The sequence below is a fragment of the Alosa pseudoharengus genome, unplaced genomic scaffold (assembly GCF_046254945.1).
Source record: "Alosa pseudoharengus isolate Yale_2024_CS ecotype anadromous, Long Island Sound unplaced genomic scaffold, YU_APseudo_1.1 YU_APseudo_1.1_scf_6, whole genome shotgun sequence".
Lineage (NCBI taxonomy): Eukaryota > Metazoa > Chordata > Actinopteri > Clupeiformes > Clupeidae > Alosa > Alosa pseudoharengus.
The window spans coordinates 16,746,894-16,765,577 of record NW_027468848.1 but is presented as its reverse complement, the minus strand read 5'-3'; the positions used below and the strand labels follow the sequence as shown (position 1 = coordinate 16,765,577).

Here is an 18,684-nt window from a genome sequence, read left to right as displayed (position 1 = left end):
TTTGGCTGAATCAACATAGGGCGACCAGAGCCCGCCTTTATTAGACATTCTCTGGGGCGACCAAAATGTATGGACCAACCACAGCGTCATATATCTTTTAGTGACCAATCGCTGTGTGAACCAGTACTCCTGTTCAAATCAACTCCGCGGTTTGCATGTCAGACACTTCTCCCATGGCAAATGCAAATGCTAAGGACGCTTAGAAACCGCCGGAACAACAAACAGACATTCACAGGTGGTGGTAAGATGTACCAGACAATATTAGTTGTCTTGTATAGCATAAACAATTAAGTGAACAGATAAGCATTCCAGTAACGTTACTTTCCTTGATCTTGTAACATTAGCTGAAAAGATAACAGATTCAGACAATGTTAGCCAAGTTACCTATCGATAAGTTAGCCAGTCAAGCTACGTTAGCCAACGTTACACGTCTTCTTCTGTACTTTATCGGGCTTAATGTTGGCGAAATTGGCTAGCTATCAAGAATTTCACTTTTGAACGTGATAAAGTTACGGAACTAAACTTTACACGTTACTACTAATGTAACCAAATGTTAACGTTAATGTTGTATTTGTCAAGCAGAGAAGGACCTTGATTCGTAACCTAACGTTACGTTAGTATGATAACGTTATGTCAAAACACAAGTGGATCCTTCGCTAACATTGGCCTGCCTGGCTAGCTTGATAACAGCCTGTTTAGAAATCCCCGGATATGCATAACGTCTTTTCTGTTGTCATTATGAGCTTGATTATCTGATTAATGTTATCTTGCCATATGCCGATATGCAGTAACGTATCTTACTAACTAGCCAAGATGTTAGCCAGAAAGTCTGTAACTTAACATCAGGAGAATCTATGCACTGCAGTGTTATGACGGATTTTCGGTATTCTTTTAATTGAGGTCGCAGTATGTAGTGTATTTCATGTATCCAAAATGAGTTTAAGGCTGGTTTATCACAAAATCAATATGTGAAAGGGTGAATGCGTCCTCCTGTGGTTCTGTTTGAGAACTTTCACTGTATTTGTGAAAGTCCTGTCTGTCCTTGACAGATGAAAATAAAACCATAAGAGCCCGAAAGAAACAACTGTTGTGTATAGAATGCACATGCACCTGTCCTTTGAGAATGGCATTAGCAGCATGGCTGATGTTTGAGAACAAATCACACAAAAAGGTTTAACTTAATAGCGTAAATAAAATGACTTAAAGGGCGAAGGGTGCCATTGACCATGCCATTGACCATCCCTGCCTGTACTTGTTTCAGGAGCGCTATGCTGGAGTCGGCTCAGAATCGACGGCGCGGGGCACTTGATTTTGAAAGTTACTACGATGACTCTTGTGCAGTGCAGGGGTCATGCCCTGTGGCAGCAGTGAAGGTGCACCTGAGCCAAGGGATGCTTGACTTCAACGGAGATCACGTTCACTTGACCGACTGGACTCCCATTCTGAATGCGCTCTCCATCAATAAGCAGCTCCATCATGTTGCCATCAAAAGTACCCACTTGTCTACCTTTGGGGCTCAGGGTAAGTCCACGTACTGCACAGCCTCTCTACAGTGTACAGAGTTTGAGTGCACTGCGTCCTTGTGTGTTTAGTTTATGTGTGTGTGTGTATGTATTGCAGGTGCAGTGAAGTGGTCTGGGCGGAGGAAGAGTCCGGCAGTGCACTCTAGGAGCGTCACACTGGCATTGTGTCGAGCTGTGCATAAGTGCCTGTGCGTGTCAGAACGTCTCCACTCTCTTCACCTTAATGGGCTTCCCCTTAGAGAGAGAGACCTCACAGCTCTCACCAAGGTTGCTTTTTACACACACACAAACACAAACACACACACACACGTACACCACACATGCACACAAAAGCACCTTTATACACCTTTATACATGTACAAGGTTGCTTTTTACACACACACAAACACACACACACACGTACACCACACATGCACACAAAAGCACCTTTATACACCTTTATACATGTACAAGGTTGCTTTTTACACACACACCAAAACAGAACGGTCTTCAAGCACCTGCACAAATCAACACACCAATACCAGTGGAAACGGAAGATATAGTTTGCGTAAAATCAACACACCAATACCAGTGGAAACGGAAGATATAGTTTGCGTAAAATCAACACACCAATACCAGTGGAAACGGAAGATATAGTTTGCGTAAAATCAACACACCAATACCAGTGGAAACGGAAGATATAGTTTGCGTAAAATCAACACACCAATACCAGTGGAAACGGAAGATATAGTTTGCGTAAAATCAACACACCAATACCAGTGGAAACGGAAGATATAGTTTGCGTAAAATCAACACACCAATACCAGTGGAAACGGAAGATATAGTTTGCGTAAAATCAACACACCAATACCAGTGGAAACGGAAGATATAGTTTGCGTAAAATCAACACACCAATACCAGTGGAAACGGAAGATATAGTTTGCGTAAAATCAACACACCAATACCAGTGGAAACGGAAGATATAGTTTGCGTAAAATCAACACACCAATACCAGTGGAAACGGAAGATATAGTTTGCGTAAAGTTGTGTGTATGAACGTTTTCATTTTGCATGCTTGCAGGGTTTGGCTAAGAGTCCATCACTGGAGAATCTGTCTCTTGCCCAGTGTCCTATAGCAGACCAGGGATTGGAGAGTGAGTACACCCACTCAACACCTGCACGTGGACAGTTGACACAGTTGAGATTGTGGTCATCCATGCTCATATTCATCTGCTGTACGCGTGTTTTCCCCCTGTTGTCAGTCATCTGCCAGAGTGTGAAGTATTCTTCCTCCATCAAGAGTCTGGACTTCAGCAGCTGCAACGTCACTTGGCAGGGAGCGGAGCACCTTGCCAATATCATCAAGGTACCACACACACTCTTACACACTCACACACCTTTTCAGCTGACACGGCCAAGAGCACATGTGTCATACACTTTGTGTTTACAGTTGCTACTAGCAACAACAGAAAAGCTTGTTGGAGCTTTTACTGCTAACTCTTATGTGTGACCTGCTTCAGCAGTATCCATTATCCTCAGGGTCAGTTCCCAGCTCATTTATCTATCAAAAAAAACTACTACCAAGAAAACAATTTGGTTGTCCTGATTTTGTCCTGAACCTTAATTTACTGAGAAACAATATTTGTATGTTTACCAATTAATATCATTTATTTCATGAAAAGAAACTTTTTTTTAGTCAGTCAGTACTGTACTGACAATACTGACAGTACTGACCATGCACCACCACCTTGGTGAGCTAGGCATAATCATGCGTTGTATGATGAGTCTGTTGAGCAGGGTCCTTTGCGGTGACTAGTGGGTTTTCTGTGCAGCACCAGGCAGTGCGTAGACACAGCGCGGCGTGGGCAGAGTCGCTGCGCTACAGGAAGGCCGAGTTTGAGGGCATGAGCGGGCTCAGGCGCATCACACTTAACGGAAACATCCTGATCGGGGACCAGGGAGCGGCTGCCCTCGCTCGAGAGCTGGCTGAAGACCTGTGGGTGAAAGGTCAGCAAGAGATCACACACACACACATACATACACACATACATCATCATGTATCATGAGCACAGAATAGATGTAAAAGGAGAGTTAGACAGGGTACTGTTAGCATGAAGAGGAGAAGTGAACCTCATAGGTGCTTGTGTCTCTGCAGCTGTGGATCTGCAGAAGTGTGGTCTGTCTGATGACGGGGCGCGCTCACTGCTGCACGCGCTCCAATCAAATCAGTGCCTTCATGTGCTGGATATCAGGAGCAATCCACTTGTGGGTAAGTGTGTATATGTTCATGGATGAGAGAGGCTGAAGGCTTTCTTGTTGTCCAGTTTTTTCTTCAGTACTTCATTTTGGTCTTCAATGCTTCTGTGTGTGCGTGTGTACTGCTCTTCCGATCCCTCCAACAGAAAGCTCTCTGGTCAAAGACATCATCACACGAGTGCTCATGAACACGAAAGGACAAAACTCTCAGGTACCAACTGTCTGTGATTTGAGTTGGTATGCTTATGACTATTGTGCATCTGTAAATTGTAGATTTGAATGGATGTTTTATAGATTTGTAAATAAATGTTAATGTTTGCCACAGTATATATGTGATTGTCGTAATGTTGTTTATGTCTGTGTTTGTGAACAGTACTTGTGGATCAAACCCCAAGCCATAAGGGAAGCTCAGAAGGTCAGGGTGGGGAAAAGGAGTAGTGCTGGTAAAATCAGACGAGGTGAGACCACGTGTACACACTTTTTTTTTTTACTCACTCACACACACACACACACACACACACACACACACACACACACACACACACACACACACACACACACACACACACACACACACACACACACACACACACACACACACACACACACACACACACACACACACACACACACACACACACAGTCTCAGTTAACTATTGCCATGTTCCATACATGAGCAGTGCAGTAGTGTATTTGTGAGCGCACACACAGGACACAGACTCCTCCAGGGAACAGAATCTCTTCAGCTCCATTATCTGCCTGTTTCTGTTTTATATGTGGGCCTTTGCACTAAAGCACGTATGTGAGTGTGCATGCATGTGTGTGTAACTGTGTGATTCCTGGTGTCAATGCATGTGACATTGTGTGTGTGTGTGTGTGTGTATGTAGGCTCGAGTAAAGCATCCCAGGTGAGTGTTGGATCGTCCCGGCCGGTCTCCTCTGGGTGCATTCCATGGCGCACTGCTGCACGGGCAGGGAAAAAGAGGTAAAACAGATCCAACACACACATGTTCAAACGCACACGCACAACACCTATGTGCCAGCACTAGCACTCTTTGTAATAGTCTGTGTGTGAGACTTGTGTGGAGTGTTTTTCTTTTTGTTTGTTTGACCTCCTGGTTTTGTGTCATTGCAATGACACAAAATGAATAATTGCATTGCATGTTTGTCTCCTGAATTCAGGCTTGTCTTTTGTGTTCCTCTCTGACAGCCAGAGTTGGAGTTCTCTCTGTCAACCAAAACACAGCATGACATTTCAAACACAACTAGTTATACTATTTACCAAAACTGTTTCAACAGGGGTGCGACCTCCGCTACACCTGAGTACAGCTTTCAGGTGAGTGTCGCATGCTGATGACATCACTCTTTATGCCATTGTATAGCCTCCAGTCCCATTTCAGTAAGAACACACACCCTCACACACACAGGCCATAGTAGAGGCGTGATAACACAATGATTGTGATGTTACTGAATATGGTATCTGTAACCACATCAGGGTGCTGCGTCAGTCAAAGTCACCTTGGAAACTGAGTCCGAGACCGACCCAGAGGAGACCGAATCAGAGTCCCAGAGTTTAGTGGCACTGAGTGGCCACGAACAAATCTCTAGCAGCCAGTACAACAGACTTAAGGTACATTATGAACAATATACACAATGCACAGAGGTGAAGAAACTGTTGTGTGAGCTTTAGTCACAGTACATAACAGGTAAGATATGGGTGTGTATTTGCAGTAACTATTAGTGATCAACAGGTGGAGCTAGAGGAGTGTCGACTCAGACTCACAGAGGAGAGAAATGCCAGACTAAGAGCCAACTCCCGTTTGGTAGAGGTACACGCATAACCACCAAACTTTATTGTTACAGTTCCGGCATACCCTCATAGCAGACATGTCCGATAGCTTGATGGTGTTTTATGCCCCCAACGTCGTCTTCCAGGCAGCGCTGCCACCGCTGACTTAAAGGCACCTAATCCTAAACCTAACCCCAACCTTAACCCATGGCTAACCCTAGTGCCTTCCAGGCAGCGCTGGCTCGAAGACAACGTTGGGGGCTTAAAACACCAATAAACTGTCCGCTCACCAGAATATGGTATGTGCTTGCTTTTGTGCTTGTAGCTTGAGCTGGAGAATGCCCGCCTGCGGAGCATGAACTCGTCCCTTTCGGAGGTGGTGGAGAACCCTGCCAACTCTGCTCTGCTGGATGACACGGTCCTAGACAGCATTGAATCCTCCTTCTCCAAGTTCAACGCTTTCCTCAACCTGCTGTCTGAAGCTGGGTAATGCTGTGTTCCTGCATACACACACCACCACACTTTGCACTTCGGAACATAATACATTGTATGTAAAGTATTTGTAAACACACATACAGTCTAGTCATCTTAAATGTGTCCATACCTCCTTCACGCACCCATAGAAGTTGAACTTTAATTGCGTGCAGTATCTGATGCAGTCATCCTCTCTTATAGTCTCGGCCAGCTTGCCTCTATGGTGGGAATTGACCAATCGGACTTCAGTGTGATGGGGCGGCCACAGCTATCATCCACTGGACGAGGAATTGAAGGAGGAGCAGGAGATCTGCAGGCCGTTTCCATGGTAAGCAGTGTAGTATGAAGGATGTATGAAGTGGACAAATCTTAATTCATGAGTATGTCCTAGCAGGTCAGTGAGAGAGAAGTTGGAATGTTGGCACAGTCTCTGCAGGCTTGCCTGTATGTCGCTGCTGGCTTTGACTGAAGTGCTGTTGTCTCTTAGCAGAAGCCCACGGGTCCTGGTGCTCCTGGATCCCCCAGGTCCCTACCTTCCTGCTCTCCACCGTTGGAGCCTCATCCTGGGCCCTCTCGCCTAGCTGCTGCCCCCGCTGGTGTAGAAGTGGAAGTGCATGATGGGCGCTACCTGTCCTCGCCTGCTCCAGAGATTGTACGCTCCCAGCAGTCTACTCCCCGGAGTGTTGGCTCTCTCAGCGATGGTTCTACCAATGTCAAGCGTGTGCGAGATGATGGCTCTCGTGGCTCCAACTCCCATAGCAATGGCCTCAAAGACAGTGGCTCCCGTGGCAGCAGTTCCCATGGCAGTGGCCCAAAGGGCAGAGCTTCTCGCAGTAACAGCTCTCATATCAGCCCCAGAAACAACCACTCCAGTGATAGCAGTGGTCATAGCGACGTGCTCAGACAATACAGTTCCCATAGTAATGGGTCTCACGGCTCAAAGGGATTGTATACTAAACATTTCACTGGGGCAGAGGGGGAGGGTGGGGCTGCCCAGCTCCTAGAATCTCTCTCACTTTCCTCGTAGTTCTGACAAATACAGTTGTTTTTTTTTCCACAGTTGCCCATCTTTCATCTTGGCAATCTTGCCAGAATTATTGAATTATTTATTGATTTTTTTGAAAGGACAGTCATTTGTTTATGCGGGTTCCATTTTTATAAGATCTACAATACTGTGTTTTGGACTAAAAAAATAAACAGTTCATGTTATACATACTTTGTACTACTGTGGTCATGGTGTCCGGTGTGTGACAAAGTGTCTGTCTGAGGACTAATAGTGATGTATTGTAAAATAGTGATGTAAAAGTATTTCTGAATTGGATACTACGAAATGACCATAGAAGTTTGTTCTTATATCAGCAGGGTACATTTCAGTTTGTGTTTGAGTGGTGGGATGCTGTGGCGAGTTGGAGGCATGACGCGACCATATCTGTTTCAGCATGTCTGTTGTAAAGCCATATGCACATTGGAATTGTGTTGGGAAGCGCCCTCTAGCGGGTGAAGGTCAATACTGGACACGTCTCTGACAAAAGACTCCAGAGCACTGACTGCAATTCCATCTCAGTTTGCCAGAGCAACCCTGTCGTCAGGACTTCCGTGTGCGTTTGCTTTGAGAGCTGACCTGTGGACTGAGACTGGAATATTTTGCCGCATAGTTCTCGAGCATCTCGAGTAAATCATCAGTACTGACAATATTCCATCGACTGAAAAGGTGAGACCTGGGGCGATGCCAGTATCTCGAGAACAATGTTGGTGCATCGTGATGTCTGTGTCGACACAGCTATGTTAGCTATCGTTGGCTAGCCAAATCAGCGTTGGGACTTCAAATGAACTAATGCATGGTGTCAATATTCAAAATTGCTGTTCCATCTAAGGGTTAACATGTTTAATACATTTTAATGTAGAATAGCAATATTCAGTTTAGCCATATGGTTGAGACTAGCTGCTAACGTTCGGTCAATTGTTTCTTGGCATCCAGTGGTGTCCTTGAATGGCGTCTCAAGTAAACAAACTACTAACTAACTAATCTGAAAGGATTCATACTGTATCACTTAGGCCACACTGTAGTTCGCTTCGCTAACATATTTGGTGTTCATTTGGGGTAATCACTTCATTCAATTGAAAGTAAAATTATCTACGTTATCTGAAAATTATACTGTATGTTGACGTGTGCGCTTCCGGCGCTGCTGTAAATATAACTTAATTGTCGGACATGGGGCTGGGAAGTGAATGGTATTCATTGTGTACTGATCATGTCACTGGTATAATTTTGTAAAAGGAGGATTAACAATAAGTTAACTAGGCGTACTCTTGTTTTTTTCTTTTACGTGTTAAAGCGAGAGCATCGATGGGTGCTCTCGGGAACGGGCGGCGAGTCGGCCGGTCTCCTCCATTACTGATTGCCGCTTTGACCACATGCATCCTCGTCTTGGGATTTAACTACTGGGTGGCGAACTCCCGCAACACGGAACTACAGGTGATTAGTTTGCATCAAGTTGCAGGATGAACACAATAGATATGCAGTTTTTTCCTTACCAGTGAGTTATGCTTAGTCTCCTGCAGACTCATTTGAACATTGTGAAGTGCAGTTTTGTGGCTTTGACCTCATGTTTTGTCCTCTTTGGGACAGTTCCTGTAGCTCAGGAGGTAGACACCATGGATTTGATACCCAGGAAATGCATCGCCTAGTGAACAAATCAAAAATATAACATACTGATGTAATCACATAGGTGCTACGCATGTGTAGCAGAGACCATTCACTAGATGAACATATCTCCATTTGGTTCACCCATAGGCGCAAGTGTATGAGTTGGAAACGCGTGTGCGGAGAGGTGAGGCAGATAGAGAGGAGGTCTCCCAGAGATGGGAGGAGGCGGAGGAGACGATGAGACGCCAGAGTCAGCAGATCAGAGAGCTCGAGGAGCAGCACCAGAGACAAGAGGTACACACACACACACACACACACACACAACCACCAGAGACAAGAGGTACACACACACACACACACACACACACACAACCACCAGAGACAAGAGGTACACACACACACACACACACACCAGAGACAAGAGGTACACACACACACAACCACCAGAGACTAAAGGTTCATACACACACACACACACAACCACCAGAGACTAAAGGTTCATACACACACACACACACACAACCACCAGAGACTAAAGGTTCATACACATACACACACACAACCACCAGAGACTAAAGGTTCATACACATACACAACCACCAGAGACTAAAGGTTCATACACACACACAACCACCAGAATCAAGAGGTATATACACACACACACACACACCAGAGACAAGAGGTTCACACACACACACACACACACACACACAAACAAACAATCACCAAAGACAAGACTGCTGAGGCTGCACAGCAGAGTACCCATACTGGCACTACCAGTTTGTGAACTCAACACACGCACTGTTCAAAGGATTGGTTGACAGGATTCTGTCGTCTGTGGGTGTGTAGTGAATTAACATGCATCACTGATCTTTGTGTTTTTCAGGCCACGCTTCACATCAACGTATCGTCTTGCTCCAAAACCGTACAGGACGTGAAGAGTAAGCAATACACACACACACACACCCACAAAACCTGAGCCCAGATATTTTCACGTCCTCTCTATTTGTCTTCTGGTGTTAGTCCACTGGGGCTATTCCCCTGTAGAGCTGTGAAATCTCATTAATGATGTTTACTACACCTGCCCCTGACCTGCCCCAGCCCACACCAGGCGCTGCCGCTGGAGTAAATGTACACGGAACACAGTGAGTGGATCATATGGAATCACGCTCTGCCTGCCTGTCTGTCTGTCTTCTGTTTCTCCATAGACCAGCTGAAGTCTTCGCTTGATAATTTGGAAAAGCTTCGGAAAGAGTTGCAGACGTGTCAAAGCTCTGTGAACACACTCAACAACAAACTCACTTATGACACGTGAGTCTCACTCTCTCTTTGTGCATGTCTCTCTCTCTCTCTCTCTCTCTTTCTCACACACACACACTCACATTCAAACAGAAAAAGACTGAATAAATGTGGTGTGAATGTTTGAGCAGTGTGTCAATGGCTAGGGTGGTGCCTTGAAACTGGTGTTGCTCAGTAATATTGGACTTTACATTTATGGTTTTTTTATAGTTCCCTCTTGACACAAATATAGACACATCTGCCTGAGCTCAGCCTGGTATTAAGATCATAAGCAGGGAGGACAGGAGCACATGAGGAGAACAGCAAAGATAATCAACAGGGAAGTAGGGCTGGGCGATATGGCCTAAAAAAAAAATCTCCGATTTTTTCACAATAAATCCGATTTACGATTTAAATCGATTTTCTTAACAGCCCCCAAATTCATATGCAAAAGAAATAGTTCCAAAAAAACTTGTTTATTTTGATTTCACCCTTGGAGTTAAAGTGCAATCAACAACAACTAGCCAAAAAGGCAATATGGCAGGCCCTGCCATTGTAAACTGTGACATGTAACCTTATGTAACATAACTTTCAACAGCATCAGTTATCTGTACATGACAGCATAGGGTGCTTTTTTCTAAACATTTCTAAACATTCTTAGCCAGGAAGACAAGCCTATCACCTCTGGCTTTAGACATGCCCGGTGGCCATTGCGAGGGTTACTTTCAAAACGTATTCCATTACAGAATACAGAATACATGCCCAAAAATGTAATCTGTAACGTATTCCGTTACGTTACTCAATCTGAGTAACATATTCTGAATACTTAGATTACTTCCGCATTGAATTGCATTTTATAAGTGTAGGAATGCGGCCATCAAATCCTGCTTTAATAAGCCTACTAAACAGGCCTATTCTGGTGTGTTCTTCTGTTCCAAATGGCTGAAGTGTTAGGCCCACATAGGAGAATGTAAAGTCAACTAAGATACCTGATACAACTTTAAAATAGCAAGGTGACCACTAAAACTACAGCAGGCAACTAGGCTAATTAAAACAAACAAATTAATAGGCCACTTTAAGGGCGTAGCCAGAAATTATAATTAAGGTGTGCCTGTGAGATTTTTCGGTGGCATCAACCCAGTACAAGTGAGGGGCGCATATGACAGGTGGAACGCAAATGACCTGTAAATGTAAACATGGGCTCAGAGAGGGTTAAAGCTAATCAAGGATCTTTGATGGGCTACTCAAAATGAACGTGATCGCGTAATAATGACAATCAAAAACCGCACGTTAAAATATGCTAGGCCTACTCGCAAGAATAATTCTTCAGAGGCAGCACCATATAATTCATTTTAAAACGTAAATGTAGATCTAATTAGAAAAAATAATAATCCATAAAGCTATTTTAAGTTAGAATAAAAAACGTAGAATGCAGTGCCTATTTTAGAGATTGGTTTTATTGTAGGTCTGAACTAGGCTTTGCTTATTGCTTAGCAAACTGTGTAACCAATTGGCCGAAGTAGCCGAATTCTTGTCATATGGGATGCAGTTTTAAAACGTTTGTGGTACGGTGGACTGTATTTTAGCGGCTGTGCGCGTGGTGCTTGGGGTGCTGCTGTCTTTTTCATTCCGCTGCGCGCAACATTTCTCCCATTCGACAGGATGCTTTTGTTTGAGGTGCTGCAGTAAATTTGTCGTACTGCTGCCTTTGCTAGCAACAGACTTCATACATACTTTGCAGCGGGGTGTTGTCTGGTCTAAATCTGACCACGCGAACCAAATGACGGATGACACAGTGCCTTTCTTCGGAACGAGTTCTTCCCTGCTTGCTGCCATGTTGTCACTCACTACTATCTATATCACTCACTATTTGGTAAATGCGCGCACTATGCGGGGGGAGGGAGGGCCGAGCTCATTCTACGGGAGGCCAGAGGGAAGCGTTATTAACAGTTGTTAAAGAGAAAACCGATTTTCATTCAAACAAGTCGACGTGAACTGCACACTCGAGTTAATCGATAAAATCGGTTTATCGCCCAGCCCTACAGGGAAGCAGAGAAGAGCAGATCTGGAGAAGTCTCATAGCAACAGGAGCCATTCTGGACAGAAGCTCAAATGGAGATTCAATGCAGGGGCCTGGGGGCTCTGGGAACAGCTGTTTAGCATTAGCCCTAGGAGTGCAATTCAGCATGGCTGCAACAGTGACATGGCATTTTTTTACACCGCCAGTCACTGTTTGGGGAGAATCTGATAGAAACACAAACACTCATAGATAAGCCAAAAGTGAGTGATTAAAACCTCCCATAATTAAAATGCCCATTCACTATCAGTACTTGAAACCCCATGAATATAAAACTTGTCAAACAAGTCTTGTTTGTTTGTTTGTTTGTGTGTGTGTGTGCCCAGTGCCCAGTGTAACACACAGATACTGGCCTTGAAGGAGGACTGTGAGGAGAGGATGGCTGCGGCTGCAAAGGATGCTCAGAAAAAGCAAGAGAAGAACCTACAGGTGAGGACCAACTCAGAACACAAATCTAATCTTAGGAACACAGCTCAACCAATCAGAAACAAAGACCAGAACCATCTGTTTTAATAATGATTGGTTAAGCTGCGTTTAAAGTTGTTTTAAAACACTGCAAACCTACACCTTAATAACGTTGCCATGCCAAGCAAAATCAGCCGCTGCATCTGTTTGTTACTTGGCAACCATTATTGCCGAAGAACTACATTATTAGAACTATATTATTAGTAGTGATTTATATAAATAAGTTATTGCATGTTTGTTTCTATGTGTTTACTTTATTATGAATCCATGCCAGGTACAGTATATGTATTAGCTGGGGCAGATGGATCCGGGAGGCTGTAGGTCTGATTTTGGAACAGCTAAATGATTTGAGAACAGCTAAATGATTTGAGAACAGCTAAATTATTTGAATTATTGAAATATTAGAACAGCTAAAAGTGAGTCTTAAACACCCCACTTCGCATTGTGCCTAACAGCACTCCTTAGCTGTTCTAAAATATTTGTAACCCACAGTCTCTTGGGGCTTATTGTTTATTTTACTATGGGACCTCTTGTGAGCTACTTGTCCACTTGTATTTACGTGTGTGTGTGTGTGTAGACAAATCCTGCTTTGTCTCCCCAGAAAGACGCCCCACTCAGTGTCGGCAACCTTAAGGCCAATAATGAGGATTCAGCCAACAGGACAGCCCAGGCCGAACAGCCCACCCAGTCGGTGGCAGAAACGCAGGCTGACCAAGCCCCGAACCTCGCCGAGCTGAAGAGCAATGACATCGTGGTAAATGATGGTATGGATCACTCTGCAGCAATGCTTCTCTACATCTAGCTCCCCTGAGAAACAGACAGAGCTACTCCAGTCCCTCAGTCAGTCAAATGAAGACGCACGCCTCTCTCCACGTGCCCTCGTGCTCAGGCTCTGTTTTTGTCTTGTGCTCTGTGGGCTCAGGTGCAACACCCACTCAGAGGACGCTAGCTGCTGATGTGAAGGACAACGCCATTGCTCAGGAGCTGGGCGGGGACATGAGTGTGATTGGCCAGAAGGATGAGCAGCCCCCCAAGGCCACTGCCAATCCTGACGCAGCGAAGGCCGCAAAACTCTCACTGACTGGAGGTTAGAGAACACACACACACACACACACACACTATTAATATACTCAAAAGAAAACTCAAATCTGAACTTTATTTTTTTCTCTGCCTGCGTGTAAAGATGCTCTGTGCTCACATTAATCTAGGTACATGTTTGTAAAGGATAAATGTCTGTTACATAATGGAAGTTTGTTACATAATGGAAACTGAATAAATATCGGTCTGTATCTCCAGAGGATGCTCTGATGCCTGGTGAAGGCCCAGTGGAGTACACAGACCAGACGGAGGCAGACAACACAGGTACACAGGCTCTTACATGCACCCGCATTGCATTTGAGTTGAACTGGCAGGCCCACTTGGACCCCCTCTGCTTGTGTAAACAGCCTTTAAACATTACCTGTTCCCTTGCAGCGTATTAAATCTGATCTATGCGTCTACAGAGAAAGAGGGAGGTCTTGACAACCTTGATGACTATGAAGAGAACGAGCCGGAATCTGAGGACGACAAACAGGCAGCCCTTGCCCTGGACTGAGACCACACCATATACTCACTTGCGCACTCAATTGCACACACACACACACACACACACCACAGAAGGTGAGGTTACAAGCATTTCCTGAGGCTTCCAGTGCAGCCTCTCACTTTTTAACTGGGCCCATGGCCTCACTCCTGGACTTTTATCAAAAACTCATCTGACTTGATGTGATTGATTTTTTAGTTTGGTTGTAGTCAACTTTTTCTTTACTTTGAAGAGTGGCTTAAGATAAATGGATGGCTTTTCAGAAGACTAAATTAAGAGGGAGGCCTCGTTGTGGATCACAAACAAATTCCCACTCCATTAAACGAAGCTGTGGGCTCTGATTCAAGCCCAACCCAACTGGAGTCCAATTTGAAGACAAGACACTGTAAATCTTTTTATATTAATTACCAAGTCTTTTATTCAACATTGAAATGAACTTCTGTTGTTGTATGAAATTGCGTATTAGGCAGCTGGGATGACTGACTGTTAGATGTTTGTATGTTTATTTGTGTTGTTGAAAGATGAAGTGATGTCTTTGGAGTGTTGAGGAGAATAAACAACCTTCAGGGGGGGGTTCTGAGTTCCAGCGTACGGTTTGTCCTTTCAGCAGAGGTGTATCTGTGTGCACTCACACAGTAGAGAGGCCTCAAATAATCTTCACCACAGGGAAATATTTGTGTGTGGAAAAATCGAACTCGGGCAGTGCCTGGGGCAGAAGGAGGAAACCAAGAGAGATAGATGAGAGAGAAATGATTTATAAAGCCCTTCAGCTCTACATTCCTGCCTCAGGGGGGAGGGGCAGTCAGACCTCTGCTCTGACCAGATGGATAATTACAACCTGTCACTAGGACACATACGGGGATGGAGATGACCTGCACTAAACAATTTAACATTTTGAAATTGGTGTATTGAAGTTAGAGGAACTGATGTGTGTGAGTGGGAGAGAGAGAGGATCTACACCTATTTACCTTAGTCTCTTTTTTATGTCCTCCTGCAAGCAGCTTCATCACTACAATGTTTGGTTTGGCAACTTTAAGAATCCGATTGACCTGAAACACAAATACAGAGTTAAGTAATAAACTTAGTTCATATTAAGATGACAGAGAGCTTGCCCTCAAGGTTATGCTTTTTACTTGCAAATCCTTATTCCGGTCTAACCCAAAACTACTCTGATTGACGTCTTTTTGGTACCTGTCGTGGCAGATATTCAGACTCGGGCCAGAAATTAAGTCCAAACATCTTGCCCACAACGTAACAAAAATACACCATTATAACCATTAGAAGTCAAAAACTTCTCCCAAAAAGAAGGCGCAATAGTCCGGCAGAGTTCCGTGCAAAAATTCCTTTAATGACTACATAGCGCAAAGCCTGAGTGGATCGCACGATCGCACTCCCGAACAAAGGTAGAACTCTCTTACTTATACCCCTCCAAAATGCTGACACAACACTACCCCAAACAAACTTTTCACCTTAAGTTTACGGAAAGTTCAGGGGTGTACAGTATAGAGTGATCACAGGTTACATTGTGCATGGGTTAAATATCGTTCGCCCCCCTGCACTCTCCTACTGGTTGTTATGAGTAGAGCTCGCCCTGTGTACGCGTTATCTTGCAGCTTCAAGGCCGACTTTGGTTTCTTCAAAAGGCCTAGGCTAAGGCAGCATGAGACACAGTGCAACAAAATGAGACATAGGAATACAAAGCGCACATAGGGGGAATCAGCTTCAGTTTCAGCTTCAGTATGTTAATAGTATTAGTTAAACTTGTTATTTAAAATGTTATAAGAGTATTATGGTTAGGAATAACTTCAGTGTATTACTTGATTATGATTAAGATTATATGAATACATGCTTTACAGTTTCAAACTCGTTCTCTCATCATGATGTCTACAACCCATAGGATAATTTTATACAACATACCCAACGAAAGTTTACACATCATAAACCAAAAATAGACTCTAGGTTGTTTTTAGAGTTTTCCCTTAAAGGTTGTATCAGTGATTTCAGGCCCAAAATAGGCCCTAACATAAATGATCACATTCATCTAATCTTTCCTAACGATCCACTGGGCTGTCTGACCCATAAGCAGGCCGTCAAAAAAACGCGTCTCTGTAGGCAGCCTAGGCTCCGAGATTTGTACACAAAAACAATTGCTACCAACAAGGCAAAATAAAGTGTTTCAACCAATAACCGACGAGATGTGCGTTTAGGAGAGGTTTAATTGCACTGGAAGGAGGGGGAGGGAGTAGCGAGCTAGCTCTCTGTTTTGTTTGAACATCAACAGAAGTGACGTATCCCCGCTATTGCTAATACAACCTTTAATGCTGCACAGTAACATTTAGCCAAAGCTTGTGGGGGGGATTGTGGGTGGGGACTGACCTCTGCGTCAGGGCTGGTGATGTTCTCCAAAATCAGTTTGGCCTGCTGAAAGTGTTTGCTGGCCGCCATGTAGAGGTCTGCCGATTGAGGAGGGGGGCTGTACTTCTTCAAGTCAGACATCTCCTATAACACATGAAACACCTTGGGTTCAGGCAGAAGGTGCTGACATTTCCTCTGAAAAGCTTAAACGTAAACTTTAGTATTTAGCTTTATATTATTATAGGTTTTTTATGTTATTATTTCTTAAAGGGCATGCTGTATGCCCATCACATTTACACTGGATGTAGTGGACCTGAGTGTAGTGGTCACAGGTGAGAGTGTAAAAGGTCAGACCTTTACCTTAAACTGGATGTAGTGGACGGGCGGGGGGGTGACCACACTGTTGAAGGGGGCGAAGCGATGCTCATAGCGCACCTGTTCACTGTCCAGCTCAAACTGAGGCTTACGCACCTTACCATCCATATCCAAAGCTATCATAGTCTGTGAGGGAGAGGAAAAGAACACATGTAGAACACATAAACACACATAGAACATGTAAACACATGTAGAACACAAGAACACATAAACACATGTGGAACACAAGAACACATAAACACACATAGAACATAAGAGCACAAACACACAATAACACAAACACACAAAGAACACAAACACATAACAAAACCCATGTAGACAGTAACATGCAGTGTTTGACTGAGAAGAGAACAGTTTCTGGTTAGTCTATCCCCAATGATCTTATTGATTGCTTGATTGCTTGTTTCTGCGTGCATGTGAGAGAGAGCACTACCTTATACATGCCAGCACACATGTTCTGGTAGGCCTGGCTCATGGTGATCTCTTTGCCTAGAGGACGAGCTGTGGACCCATAACAACAACATCAAAAAACACACACACATACAAAGATCATTGATCTATGCCTCCTTCTTTTAGACATCCCCATACGTCCATATGGGCTCATCACTCATTCACATGCACGCGCGGACACACACACACACACACTTTCTCCTCACCCTTTTTCTTCTTCTTGCTCTTCTTGCTGCTGCGTCCCTTCTGTTGCTCCTCCAGGATCCTCTCCTCGGCCATCTGAGAGCTGTCTGCCCGGCTCAGTGTTGACATCAGCCATGCGTACAGAAACTCTGACAGATACCTGATACAACACACAAACATTGACACATACATTGACATACACATACATAGACACACACACTAACCACAGACATGGCAATTGCTGTCAAACTAAAATAACACATACACCCACACAGAACACCACAACTGGGGCTATTTGAGTTTGTTCCTGAAAACACACAGACACACACACACACACGTACCAGTAGATGTAGTAGTACTCATGTGTCCTGATAACACACTGTTACACCCGAGGGTTCACCCTGCGACCCACAAACGCAAATTCCGCGAATGCCAAAGTCAAACGCGAAAACCAAAAGCCAGCCTACCTAATTTACCAAGATAGCTCGTTAGTCTAGGGGGTTTAAACAATAGCTAGCTAAATTAAGCCCTCAGTGCAACTTGCCCTGCGTGTATGTGGTAACTTGAATTGGGAGTCTATATCAGTGGTGTGGGTGAAGATGTTGATATGTAAAGACTAAAGACTGCAAGAGGAACCAGCTTCCCGACTTCCCAGGCGAGCGTGCGTACAGGGCCAGCCCAGGTCTTGCTCTTTCCCGAGAGCGGCCAGCTCTCTTGCGGTTGTTCGGTTTTGGGAGTTCAAGTTTTGATTAGTAAAGTCCGGGTGCCAGGCGAAAACGTTGTATAAGGATAAACAAAAAACCACAATAGTCTGAAGGGACGTCGGAGAAACAGGTAATCCTGGTCAGCGTTGGCGAGTAGCGTGCACACTTTCAAATTCCTGCACGAGACTGGCGTTTTCGCGCTTCTCCAGGTATCCACCTGTAATCAATTTTTAAACATCGCGCTTGCCACGCCCATCAGTCAGCTGGTCCTAAGGCAGCCATTAATCAGTGTGTGTTATCCCTCAACCTGACCGTAACATACACACAGACACACACACACACACACTTACCAGTAGATGTAGTAGTACTCATGTGTGCTGTACAGCTCGAGCTCGAAGCCGCTGAGCAGGTAGAGGATCATGATGCGCAGGCTGTGGTACAGAACCCAGGTGCCCACGCAGGCCAGGTGCTGCCGGCCTGGCTCTAGCTTCAGCAGCAGGCTGTGGAGGGCAGCGTCCACTTTCTCAGCCTACACACACAGTTACAC

The 18,684-nt window shown here is 44.6% G+C and overlaps 3 protein-coding genes across 7 annotated transcripts in view; 2 read left to right on the top strand and 1 right to left on the bottom strand.

Annotated features, from left to right (window-relative positions):
- The first annotated feature begins 121 nt into the window (after positions 1-121).
- On the top strand, positions 122-7,221 carry cep78 (centrosomal protein 78). 3 transcript variants are annotated; one of them, XM_076270227.1, is made up of 16 exons: positions 122-235; positions 1,262-1,521; positions 1,621-1,790; positions 2,584-2,656; positions 2,765-2,868; positions 3,335-3,509; positions 3,658-3,771; positions 3,905-3,969; positions 4,132-4,216; positions 4,647-4,743; positions 5,058-5,094; positions 5,254-5,388; positions 5,510-5,587; positions 5,873-6,033; positions 6,223-6,349; positions 6,509-7,221. In XM_076270227.1, the coding sequence occupies exons 2-16, from the start codon at positions 1,269-1,271 to the stop codon at positions 7,046-7,048; spliced, it is 2,214 nt and encodes a 737-aa protein (XP_076126342.1). In that variant the 5' UTR covers positions 122-235; positions 1,262-1,268; the 3' UTR covers positions 7,049-7,221. The 3 variants fall into 3 exon arrangements, with proteins under 3 accessions (XP_076126342.1, XP_076126343.1, XP_076126341.1); XM_076270228.1 differs by having other exon boundaries at positions 122-241; positions 6,512-7,221; XM_076270226.1 differs by having other exon boundaries at positions 122-241.
- Positions 7,222-7,555: 334 nt separating this feature from the next.
- Positions 7,556-14,650, top strand: golm1 (golgi membrane protein 1). Of its 3 annotated transcripts, none has more exons than XM_076269465.1 (10): positions 7,556-7,732; positions 8,358-8,497; positions 8,816-8,962; positions 9,555-9,609; positions 9,877-9,979; positions 12,350-12,452; positions 13,066-13,252; positions 13,411-13,575; positions 13,785-13,850; positions 13,962-13,984. In XM_076269465.1, exons 2-10 carry the CDS (start codon positions 8,369-8,371, stop codon positions 13,967-13,969), a joined length of 963 nt encoding a protein of 320 aa, XP_076125580.1. In that variant the 5' UTR covers positions 7,556-7,732; positions 8,358-8,368; the 3' UTR covers positions 13,970-13,984. The 3 variants fall into 3 exon arrangements, with proteins under 3 accessions (XP_076125580.1, XP_076125578.1, XP_076125579.1); XM_076269463.1 differs by lacking the exon at positions 13,962-13,984 and adding an exon at positions 13,991-14,650 and having other exon boundaries at positions 7,557-7,732; XM_076269464.1 differs by lacking the exon at positions 13,962-13,984 and adding an exon at positions 13,991-14,650 and having other exon boundaries at positions 7,558-7,732; positions 13,090-13,252.
- Positions 14,461-18,684, bottom strand: part of naa35 (N-alpha-acetyltransferase 35, NatC auxiliary subunit) — a 9,409-nt gene continuing 5,185 nt past the window's right edge. Inside the window, exons 17-23 of the mRNA XM_076269462.1 lie at positions 18,488-18,666; positions 17,457-17,593; positions 17,234-17,301; positions 16,786-16,926; positions 16,447-16,569; positions 15,039-15,119; positions 14,461-14,776 (exon numbers count right to left, since the gene is read on the bottom strand). Coding sequence (XP_076125577.1) covers positions 14,717-14,776; positions 15,039-15,119; positions 16,447-16,569; positions 16,786-16,926; positions 17,234-17,301; positions 17,457-17,593; positions 18,488-18,666 — 789 coding nt within the window. The 3' untranslated portion in view covers positions 14,461-14,716. The remainder of the gene's footprint in view (positions 14,777-15,038; positions 15,120-16,446; positions 16,570-16,785; positions 16,927-17,233; positions 17,302-17,456; positions 17,594-18,487; positions 18,667-18,684) is intronic.

Coding starts and splice junctions, on each gene's coding strand:
- cep78 (XM_076270227.1), top strand. CDS start 1,269: ATGCTGGAGTCGGCTCAGAATCGACGGCGCGGGGCACTTGATTTTGAA. Junction 4,217..4,646: donor TGCTGGTAAAATCAGACGAG/GTGAGACCACGT, acceptor GTGTGTATGTAG/GCTCGAGTAAAGCATCCCAG. Junction 6,034..6,222: donor AACCTGCTGTCTGAAGCTGG/GTAATGCTGTGT, acceptor CCTCTCTTATAG/TCTCGGCCAGCTTGCCTCTA.
- golm1 (XM_076269463.1), top strand. CDS start 8,369: ATGGGTGCTCTCGGGAACGGGCGGCGAGTCGGCCGGTCTCCTCCATTA. Junction 8,498..8,815: donor CCCGCAACACGGAACTACAG/GTGATTAGTTTG, acceptor GTTCACCCATAG/GCGCAAGTGTATGAGTTGGA. Junction 13,576..13,784: donor AAAACTCTCACTGACTGGAG/GTTAGAGAACAC, acceptor CTGTATCTCCAG/AGGATGCTCTGATGCCTGGT.